General features: G+C 36.8%; 1 protein-coding gene across 2 annotated transcripts; it reads left to right on the top strand.

Annotated features, from left to right (window-relative positions):
- Positions 1-209: 209 nt before the first annotated feature.
- Positions 210-11,518, top strand: LOC113020763 (nuclear GTPase SLIP-GC-like). 2 transcript variants are annotated; one of them, XM_026164983.2, is made up of 21 exons: positions 210-556; positions 653-734; positions 1,034-1,146; positions 1,340-1,393; positions 2,086-2,110; positions 2,891-2,995; positions 3,174-3,261; positions 3,890-4,103; positions 4,201-4,449; positions 5,817-6,017; positions 6,095-6,267; positions 6,727-6,781; positions 6,872-6,959; positions 7,065-7,186; positions 7,581-7,757; positions 7,845-7,999; positions 8,133-8,250; positions 8,382-8,490; positions 9,835-9,965; positions 10,149-10,230; positions 10,318-11,518. In XM_026164983.2, the coding sequence occupies exons 1-21, from the start codon at positions 416-418 to the stop codon at positions 10,404-10,406; spliced, it is 2,571 nt and encodes an 856-aa protein (XP_026020768.2). In that variant the 5' UTR covers positions 210-415; the 3' UTR covers positions 10,407-11,518. The 2 variants fall into 2 exon arrangements, with proteins under 2 accessions (XP_026020768.2, XP_026020770.2); XM_026164985.2 differs by having other exon boundaries at positions 210-734.
- Positions 11,519-11,730: the final 212 nt, after the last annotated feature.

Raw genomic sequence — 11,730 nt, 5'->3', positions numbered from 1 at the left:
TCACCTTCTAATTCAGGAGAATGAACTAAAACTACATAATAATTCACAATCTTTAATTAAGGGTCTAACATGGCATAAAATAATATTATAATCTCACATGATCTATAATGTAGCCAGCCTTATGGGAAGCTGTCAGGTCGCCCACATTTTCTACAGTCAGTGGTTCACGCGCTTTGCCTACGCACTCACCGGCTGCGCAGGGCGGCGGCTCTGTGCTACTTGTCACATATCGTTTTACCATTTAAGTCAGTGTAGTACAGGTGTTGTGCCAAAAACTGACAGGCTGTCTCTGGTTTATCGCGCTTTCCGTAGTCGTGTTTCCGTGGATCTCAAATTTGTGTTCTCTCCCCCTGTACAGACCCTCCTGGTCCCCTGCCTGTTTTACCTTGACTTTGTCGTGAGTTAGGATATTCGTATGTGGACGTCGTGTATCATACAAAGAGGACGTGTGAGTGACTGGCGAGTGAGAAGAGGAGTTTTGGACGTGTTCACTTTTCCCTGGATTCCCGGGAGCACCAGTTGCCCTGCACGGTTGTTTAAAGCGCCTGGTGTCACTGTAAATAAACTCTCTTTAATTGAAACCGTTCAGAGATCTGCGCTTGAGTCCGCTCGTTCACCTTAACAGGATCAGAAATTACAATTTATCTTACAGTTTCTATTCTTGGTCATGGATGATTTTGTGCGAAACAAACTGACTGAATGGAAACTAAGTGAATGGATTGAGGCATTTGAAGGTAAATATTACTGTGAATTAGTGATGGCTACAGTTATTGATACTTATACGTTCTCTTAACTCTGAAAAATAAGGCCTATTAATACACATTTAAATGGTGTTCATACTATAGCATGATCAGTTTTGAATGTTGTCTATGCTTGGGGAGTAGAAAATCACTTGCGGTTTGCATATTTACTACACAAAATGTGTAAGCAAAAGAAAATGTCCTAAGACTGGAATCTCCTGAAAAAAAAAAAAAAGTACTTCTCAAGTAATTTTATAAATAATAAATTTTTCTGCTATTTAATTTTATTACAGCTCAAGAAATTGATGAGGAAAGTCTATATCATCTTGATGATCAGGAAATTAATCAATTGATCACAAAAGCTGGACCTAGAGTGAAATTCAACAATAAACTAAAGCTGTTAAAGGTAAATAAATCCTTCAACATTTCTTTCCTTTTGTCTGGAAAAATCTCACTCTTGTTAATGCTTACAGATAAATTTGTTGTAGAATTATTATGTGCAAACTACTTTAACTTTCAATGTATCTGTGATAGCAATATTATTCACAAAAATTCTTTTATTTTTTGCTGATGGATTTGCAATGTTTTCATTATGTTAGGAAGAGCAAAATACAACTCAACCACAAAAGCAAGCAGTTAATATTTCTGTTGAAGTAAGTTTCATGTTTCATGACACTCCTCTTCAATATCCGTATTGTAACTTACATTTTTAAAGTATTCATTTTACATTGATTTGCACTTAACCTTACCTGCTCTGCAAACAAGAGTCTAAAGAAACAGCTGATTTGGATCGGCTAAGGATTATTGAATTTCAGATAATGAACCAGCATGCCTTCATTTGTCATACATATACACTAAGGTGACCTAAGTCAAAGTAAAGCTCCAGTCACACAACCCTAGAGACCAGCCGGCAACCTAAAATCCTTACAACCTCCACTGAACACTAAACTGATGTAGTTGCCTCATGTTTGAGCACACATTTTACTCTAGGAGCTGGTGGTTACCAACTGGTCTCTAGGTCTGTGTCACTGGTTCTGAATGAGGCAGAAACATTGACTCATGGGATCATGTTTATTGAGAGGAAAGGATATGAAAGGTTTTCATGTTTTAATCGTTGTACTATTGGAGAATGTAAGTCTGTATACTTATTTTTACATGGTTTGCACACTGTAAAAAGTGCATGTGAAAGTTGTTTTTGTTGTTGTTGTTTTTTTAAGTTTGTTAAAGAGCAATGTGTCCCTATACAGGTGCTATAATTTCCTGTATAAATTCAATTATGCATATATGTACAACTATAGTAGTTTAATTTCAAACATGAAAGTCAAATATTTCTATTCATCCTCAGGATTCGCCATCCAAAAGTGAAAAGGGTAAGAAAAATGTCTGTCGTTCTCATTTTATTGCATCTAATATGTTTATTCTCACAGTAGTATTTTTGCAGCTTTTAAACTTAATTACACAGGTCAAAATCATCAGAGATAAGTTTGAAAGCATAATGTCGCCCCATTACCACAGACCTTAAGAAGATATATAAATTGTACTTTGGCTCTCCACTGGCCGAGCAGGACTAAGTGTTCCAATGGACTGCATGACTGGCTAAATCTACAAAGGGTAGCAATACCATTTGAAGTCCCGATAATGTGGCAGGAACCACAAGATCATCAATGATTGCTGTTTTTGCCGCGCCAATACAAGATTCTCAGCTGAAAATAAGCACAAAATTGTATATCCCAGCCTGGATTCTGCAGTAAGGCCTGTTCCTCATGATGATCCATTGCCTGACAATCCAGACACAGTATACACAAGAAAATCTCTTTTTGAAGAAACAGTGGTAGCTGACTGACCCTGATCATTATATCTATGCGACAGTGTGCATCTATCTGACTTCACAATGAAAATATTGAAACAGTTACTTGATCTGTCCGTGCGGTTTAATAAAAACTGCATGCAAGTCCATTGCAAACTATAATTAGTTTAAATTATTAGTTTTAGTAAACTTTGAATTAGTCATAATTTAAAAAGCTGGTTTAGAAAAGTGTATTGTGGTTTCTGATGACTACAAAAAGAAATTTTGTTGACCTGTGTTATCAGAAGTTTCAATCTTGAGAGAAACTGTTCTTTTTTTTCTCTTTCTTTAAAAAAAAAAAAAGAAATCCAAAAAAGAAAGAGAAAGTCAGATCATCTTCAGGGTGAGTTCAGCCAATGGCAACCAGCTCCTAAACAACAATACAACTGTACAGCAGGATCACAGTCAGGTACATACATAAATATATAATGAAAAATACTAATGGGCATTTAAAAAAAAAATAGCCATACAGTATAAACATGTGAAAATCCTCACACGTTTTCCTGCTTTGGATATCAGTGGGCCACATTTTGCATTACACTGGTTCCTGGTTCCTACTTATTAGTTCTTCACTTTCACTCTGACAGAAACAGAAATACTGTCTGATGTCAAAGACATAATGAAACATGTCAGTGAAGGACTACATGGCCGTGACAAGCTCAGTGCTTTCCTAAAGTGAGTAAAAAAGATTTCCTATTTTTGTTGGATGTTGTTCCAACCAATTCCAAGAAAGTTGGGACATCTGTCAAATGAAAATAAAAACATTCATGAAATCTTTTACTCTGAAAGTGTATTGACAATAGATGACAAAAACATATCAAATTCTTAAGATGAGAAAATGCACCATTTTAAGAAAAAAATAAGGTCATATTGTATTTGATGTCAACATGTCTCAGAAAGATTAGGAAGGGGGCAAAAATGCTAGAAAGTAAGTTGTACCAAAAAGAAACAAAGAAATGGAGGAACATTTTGCTGTAATTTGGTATAATAGAGATACTAAAGATTTAAAATCAGAGCTCAACATGCAGCTGTGATGCAGTTCATTCCAGTATTAAGGTGAATTGTACCAGAAACCATAATCTCAGTTTTTAGAGGTGATCAGTAGCTTTTGAATACTGATTAATATTTCATGTTTTGCATGTATGTAGTCTTCAGAGACTTTAAAATAAAACAAAAGACAACAATAAATATTCTAATGATTTTTAAAAACAAATTTTCAAAAACAAATCTTTCTGATTTTGCCACATTTTCAGTTTGTTTCTGAGACTGGATCAGTTAATCCATATTTAAACTTTTTCAACAGGGATAAAACCAAGGATCTGGAGACAGAAAAGAGGCACCTGGTTGGTGTCTTTGGTAAAACTGGGGCTGGAAAGAGCTCTTTAATCAATGCCATCATAAATAAGGAGGGCCTGTTGCCTTCTGGAAGTGTCAGTGCATGTACCTCAGTAATGATAAAGGTGGAGGCTACCAGTGGATCAAAGTATGAGGCACACATCGAGTTCATTACAAAAGAGGTAGAATGAAATATGAACACAGTGATTCTTGAAGTAAAGTAATGTGCTACAATGTAGCTGCAAAACTCAAGATGCAATTTCATTTTATTTTTTTAAGGATTGGAAAAGTGAGTTGAAGTCACTAAAAGAGGTTCTTGAAGACAACGACGATAATGATGATGATGATGATGATGATGATGATGGTGGTGGTGGTAATGATGACTTTTTTGATGCTGATGAAAAGTTATCAGCGCTGTATGGAGAAGAGTGGAAAGAAAGATCCCCTCACAACCTCATGGACAACAAATATTTCATAGATATTCCAGAGTTTCGAACATCCAAGACAAAAATTTTGAAAAGTGACTCAGTAAGTGTGCAGTAATACAGACCAAAATAAAATTAAGTTCTTCTCCTGTAGAACATAGGAATACTTGCAGTTTAAAGCATATATTAGACCACAGTTTTGGTGAGATACAAGATCAATGTGTGGCTTATGAACATCACATAGAGAGCAGTAGGAAGTCACTAAAGAAGTGTTAAGCTACGGTGATGCTGCACCTTTTCAGTATAAAGATGATGTCAATGCTATTTAATGCCTCCCTACCTTGGAAAGTGCAGACAGAAAAAAAGCACTGGTGAAGCAGATGTTGCCCCAGTGTATTGCTGAGCAGATATATGTCGGCAATGTGTTGATGTGCCACCTGAGAAATTCCATTCAAAATGTTTGGCACCCAACAAACAGGGGGAAAAAAAACAAGTAACAATTGTGGTGGTTAAAATTTTATGGTTCGCTATCCTGTTGCTGTCTGATTATCCTGTTACTGTTGAGCTTGAAGTTTTCTTTGTGGAGGTGTTCAAGAGTTTCACATTTGTATACAGAAGTAAAAAAAAAAAAAAAAACATAGCACAGTATTTTAGACTTGAAGTCTGCTGACTGGCTCAGCTTATCATAAAACCGTAAAGATTCATTAGCCTATGCTACTAATTCACATGCTAATGCAATTACTGTTGCCTCAGTGGGTGTAGCTCAGGAGGTTGAGCAGGTCGCCTATTAATCAGAGCTTCAATCCATGGCTCCCCTGAGTCTGCATGCCAAATATCTACCAACCCCCAGTTGATCTTCAATGCATCCATCAGAGTGTGAATATTTGTAAATGTTAGCTAGAAAAAGCATACCTAGAAAAAAGTGTTTGGGGTAATGAGGCAAGTTGTAAAAAGTGCTTTAAATGTTTACATACTAATAATAATGGATTGCATTTATATAGCGCTTTTTGAGGCCCTCAAAGCGCTTTACAATTCCACTATTCATTCACTCTCACATTCACACACTGGTGGAGGCAAGCTACAGTTGTAGCCACAGCTTCCCTGGGGCAGACTGACAGAAGCGAGGCTGCCATAGTGCACCATTGGCCCCTCTAGCCATCACCAGTAGGCAGTAAGTGAAGTGTCTTGCCCAAGGACACAACGACCGAGACTGTCCAGGGCTCGAACCGGCAACCTTCCGATTACAAGATGAACTCCCAATTCTTGAGCCACGATCACCCATGTAGTAGAAGAGAGCACCATATAATAACCAGTCCACTTAGTGTGATCCACAGTAAAATCTAAAAAAGCTTTGTTTTTTTATTAAAAAAAAGAAACGTCTTTTTCATGCAATTTATAAAACCTTTGTTATGAGCACATACATTAAAATGTCTTTATTTTAATGTAATTCATCCTGTTACTATTTTGCAGGCTGAAGGGTTGTCTGAAAAATTTGTGAAATACACAAGAAGTGAGTCAAATGAGACAGAAGAAGTAAAGAGGTGGTACTGGCCGCTTGTGAAGTGTGTGACTGTCAAAGTGCCAGACAATGATTTTCTTGATCATGTCACACTTGTGGACCTTCCTGCAAATGGTGACTCTAACAGAAGCAGAGATAGAATGTGGACAGGGGTAATTCACAGAAGTCATGTCATCTTTCATCAAAGCATTAGTTATTTATAATTTACATACTTTTATTTCATTTCCAGTTTGTTGCCAGTTGTTCAGCTGTCTGGATTGTGACTGAAATGAATCAAGCAGCATCAGAAAAAGAAGCCTGGGAGATCCTGGAAAATGCCAGTAGCCTGCTGGGAAATGGTGGCGAGTGTCAGCAAATTCATTTTATCTGCACCAAGTCAGATCATGAAAACCCAGATGATCTGTAAGTCAAATACGCCAAAAATGCAAATTACAAAGAAAGATTGGCACAGATGCACATGGTGATCATACACTTCACTCATGTTAATTTAAGACTGAGGATGTCCATTACAACAGAAGCTAAGGTTTCCCATTGTAGTAGGCCACACTTTGATACAAATGACAAATTAATTTTAGAACTATCATTTGCGATTTTACAGGTATGCTAATATTGCTTATTTTCATCTAATAAAACATTATTAGACATTATAAGGAATGTCTAATATATTATTATTACATTCTATGAGATATTGGTCCTAATATCACAATATGCAATGTATAATATTCTTTACAAAATATATTTAAAAACACAACTGAGTATGCACTCAAATGCTTACAGCTTAAATGAGAATAATCAAAATTTTCCATTACAATACTAACAGTAAATTAATTTTACATCCAATTTTTCTTTCCTTTATAAAAGAAAGAAAATCAAGAGTGCAGTGATGAATGAATTCAAAAGGCGGAAATTAATTAAGGTAAATTTATAATCTGACAGCAAAATCTAAAACAAATATCTTCTATCTTCTGCCCCAAAAAGAAAAACTAACCATCAAAAATGTTCTCAGAATCACTTCAGTGAGGATAGTTTCAAAGTCTTCACAGTGAGCTCCACAGAGTTCCTTAAAGGGGAGAATGCAAATCCAGATCACAATGGTAGGTGAAGTCACTTTATGAATGAACATACAGCGACATAAGGTATGTTTTTGTGTAACAGAAAATGTATTGCTCAGATTCATGTCCTTTTCAATTTTTTAACAGAAATACCAAAACTTAAGGAAATTTTGAAAAATCTAAATGACACTCATTCAGAGACCTTAAACTATGTGTCTGGAGCTTATGGAATTCTGTCTTTGATTCAAGGAGCCACAATAAGAGAAGTGGTAAGAGCAGGCAATAAAGCCTCATTCATAATCTTTTTAAAGTTCATAAAAATGCATGATGGGGAGGAGGCGAGTTGCATGATTGAGAATCTGAAAGGCAGAATGACAGAAGAGCAGATAAAAGCACAGAGAACAGAAGCTGTTTTGCTGCAAGCAAAAACTTGCTTGCAGAAAAAAAAAATCATTGACTAGAGTAATGAGGTCGATAGTGTGGGAAAATGGAAGTGAGCTGAAGAATAGACAGAGGCAGTCGAATGATGACAGACTTATCTGACTGAACTTATGCATGAGCTTCATGTTAAAAACCTGAGTTTGTCAAGATCCCCTCAAAAATGAGTAAAGAACCAATATGTTATGTTTTACTGCCCTAAATAATGATCTTTCTTTTTTTCAGGTTGAACAAAAAAACGATCTGTATGATCTCCTTGAGGGGAAGTTGTTCATCCAACTTAATCAAGTCAAAAAAGCAATTGAAAAAATTATAAAAGCTTTTGAACAACGCCTAAGTGAGGGAGTTGAAAAATCCCAAAATTTATGTGAAAAAAAACTGAAGTCCTTCTTACACCCCAGTGTATGTTTTTAATTACAATTAGATCAAAAACAGGTTACTTTGTTACCATGTTTAAACAAAAAATTCAAAACTACTCCTTTGTTTCAGAAAATGAGTGACGGAGCTTTTCACAGGACACTAAAGTCTGCAGTTAGGAATGATGGGATCCAGAAACCAAAAAAAGGAAAACCAAAAAACCTCAACGTGACTTTAGCATCTTACTTGACTGAAAGCATTGATGAAAAATTCAGAAAGACCTTCCCGTGAGAATAATCTAATTCTGAACAGCACCAATATGTATAATACATGTATCCAAATTGCACTATATTATAAAATTGTATTATATTATAAACTTGCTAATACTGCCATTATAAACTATATCTTTACCACATTCAGAAATGACGTAAAATGTGGACATTTTAATGGCGCCATCGATGCGTTTTCACTCAGCACTGATTCATTGATTGAAAAGTACAAAGATGTTGAACTGCAATTGATATTTCTCCAGACAGAGGTAAAAGAACTTCCCTATTAATGACCCTGATAGCTTATCTATTATTAGAAAGTCATTTAAACCCTGAACTAGTACGTATTTTACCTTGATGTTGTTTTAAATAATGTTAATCCATATTTCATGTTTCTCAGGAAAAGAAAATAAAGGCAAAGCTCAACAAAACCATCCTCACACAAAAGAAACTGATCTACAACAGTCTGACAGAGACAATCAAGGATAATATGAAAAAATGCTATAGAGGTAAGAAAGAAATGAATTACGGTAGTGGTTCCCAAATGTTTTTTGCTGTTTTTTACACAATAAGTGTAAGGAAACAAGGCTACAAAACTGAGCTGTGTATTTTAACTTGCGCTAAGAACAAAAGCAAAATGAAGGAGCGCTTCTGCGACTTGAGCTACATAAACAATCAGTGAAGTGTCAACTGTTGTTTGGGCCAAAGGGAGAGTCAGACTGGATGGCTGGGTCCCAGGGAAGGGTCAGAGCCACTGAAATAAGTTCAGGTATGGTTTGCTATGACGTCAAGGTAGTTTGCTATGACGTGTACAAAATACAGGGGTGGTCTGCACTAACTGTGGTTAGGTGAGAATCTGGCGAAGAGAAGTTGAGAGCGCCGGCCTTATATGTTGATGGCTTAATTACCCACAGGTGAGAGCAATGAGCAGGAACACGGTGGCTCCTCCCAGAGGTGGAACAGCCGGCTCTGTTGAAAAACACTGGATGCCTCCTTGCGGCCGGTCACACCTCTGACCTTAAAAAGTCAGAAATCATCACAGGGTCAAATATCAACGATCTGCCCAGCTCTGCTGCCCTCTACCTCGCCGCCGCACATCCAGGATATGCTGGACAGTGAAGGCTGGGTGTCTGTCGATGAGCCGGGCAGGAGGCGGGGGGTCAGGAGGCGGGCACAGGTGATTTGGATTTGGGTACAGGGACAATGGTGGCCGTTTTGAAGCAGGCTGGGACTACAGACACAGAGAGGGAAAGGTTGAAGATGTGTGTAAACACTTCAGCCAGCTGAGCCACACATGACTTGAGGTCATGGCCGGGGATCCCGTCCAGATCAGTAGCTTTGCGTGCATTCAGCTTCCTGAATCACATCTGCGCATCCTCCTCAGACAGTGTGCACACTGACGTCATCCACGGTGTGTACACTGTTCGGTCTTGTGGTGTTCGTTGTGTCAAATCTAGCGTAGAATACATTAAGATCCTCACACAGAGTGGCCATGTCTGTCCAAAGGCAAGATATGCTTCATCATATTTTTTTTTTATGTTTATTGGAGAGAAAACTTACGTTAAGTGCAGCACTTCAAAGTTACACTGTTAGCGATCAAAGATTTATGTACATTTGACAAGCTGAGCGCATTCTGTACTGTACAGAAGACACAGCATGAGATTCGCTGTAGACCACTGTCAATCAATCAGGACGCAGAACACAATGTGCTGTAAAAAAAAAAATACAACATGCAAAATTGCACAAAAAAAAAATACACAAAACAACGAGGCTGCGAAAAGTGAACCGCGTTATAGCGAGGGACCACTGTATTTCCATTCAACTGTGCATAAATATTTTTTGTCTCCTTGTAGAAGCAGCAGCATTTGAAGGACGAGGCACCCTGAAGAAGATGAGACACACTATTGAAAGGCATGTGCACTCAAGGAAGTACATGTTTGAAGAGGCAAAAAATGCCATGTTGGAGCAGTTGAGCGATTTGAAGGTTTGTTACAATTTAAAATCAACAAATTATATGAATGTATTTTCTTGATTTTGGTGAGATGCGCAAAAATGTCGAAGTAGCTTTGAAACACATATCATGTCAATAATTTATCTCTTGTCCAGTTATTCTTGGATTCAATAGTTACCGCTGTAAAAACTAACAAAGGGTTTGATAATAAATTAGGAAACTGTTCTGAGGACACTGGAGAACACCATGAAGGAATCCATTGACTTCTCACTCAAGACTGAGACCTGCTCATTGCCAGGTAAACAGAATATATAAAGTATTAGGAATCCTCTCAATACAAACACTAACAATAAATATTTAATGAATACAAATACTTTGTTTTTAGATGTTTCAGATCATCTTCAGGTGGTGAAGAAACATTATGATGAACTTAATGGCGGTCAAGATGAAAAAAAAACAAACCATACTGTGTAAATCTTAAAATCTCACAAATTGTTTAAAGGGCTTTGATCATGAACTATTTTGCTTATTACTGTGAACAATGTGTTTATTTACAATACAACTGATCCATCCAGAAGCTGATGTGATTTGCTCCACAGAAACAGCTGAGGCCTGATGACCCACAGAACATCCCTGAGGAAACACTGATAGAGACAGGAGGTCTTTAGATACTGTCACAATAATATTTGTTTTGCTCTCTTTTAATTTTATGTTGATGTGTACTTTTGACTTTTAATGAATTTTATACACAGAGCATTTGAATATTATAGATATTAATTAAAACTGCTTATTAACTAAGATATTAGGTAAAACTGCTAATAATAAGGTGTTAATCACAAGGGTCTAAATCATGCTTTGATTTCTTTCTTTTTTTTTAAAAAAAAAATGCAGTATGTTTTTGATCACTTGTAGCAGAGCGTAAAGGCATGTAATGCATTTCCCCATTCAAACCTGAGATTTATGGTTTTAATTGTAAGAGTCTGAGCTTACGGTTTCCAAAAGCATTTTGATTTTGTTGCATGTTTTAAATATCATAATTTAATGTTTTAAGTTGATGTGTATACTCTTGGTTCATTTGGATGGGAGCATTTATTTTAATGTAATGCTTATCAGTTAAACATTAAGCCTTATCCAACACAGAAATGATATTTAACACTTTTACTTCATACTTCTAAATACAAATACTTGTTTTTTGGGTTTTTTTTTTTTTTTTTTTTGCAGTTATAGCATGTGTGTAAATGACAAATAGTGAGAAATAGGTGTAAGTAAAGCTGTAGAAAATTATCAGCTACTTCTGTCATCTCCCTGCCATATTGCTTTTTTTGGGTTTGGAATTATCGATGAATATATTACAGTTTGGGTTTAGGTTGATGGTTTTTTTGTGTTATTTTTTATTATTATTTTAAGTGTATTACATTTTATTTACTTCTGTGCACATTTCTGAATTCCTGCTTTGATTTTTTGTTTTCATTAAGTCTCTCGAGTTTCCTCCCCCGACAATGTGTTTTGAATTTTATTATGGCATATATACCTGTATACACTAGACATGTAATTATAGTTACTCTCATAAATTGTGTTTAATAACACCATGTTCAGCGTCCCCATTGCCGAAGCTGCTGCATTGAGCTGTGGCCGCAAGGTGGTTGGTGCCTGCCATGGTGGTAAGCCACCAGGCTGAAGAAGGAGTCCTATCGGGCTTGGTTAGCCTGTGGGACTCCGGAGACAGCCGACAGATATCAACAGGCCAAGCGGAATGCGGCTCGGGCAGTGGCTGAAGCAAAAACTCGGGTGTGGGAGG

Source organism: Astatotilapia calliptera, chromosome 4, assembly GCF_964374335.1.
Source record: "Astatotilapia calliptera chromosome 4, fAstCal68.1, whole genome shotgun sequence".
NCBI lineage: Eukaryota > Metazoa > Chordata > Actinopteri > Cichliformes > Cichlidae > Astatotilapia > Astatotilapia calliptera.
This window is presented reverse-complemented; position numbering and strand designations above follow the sequence as displayed.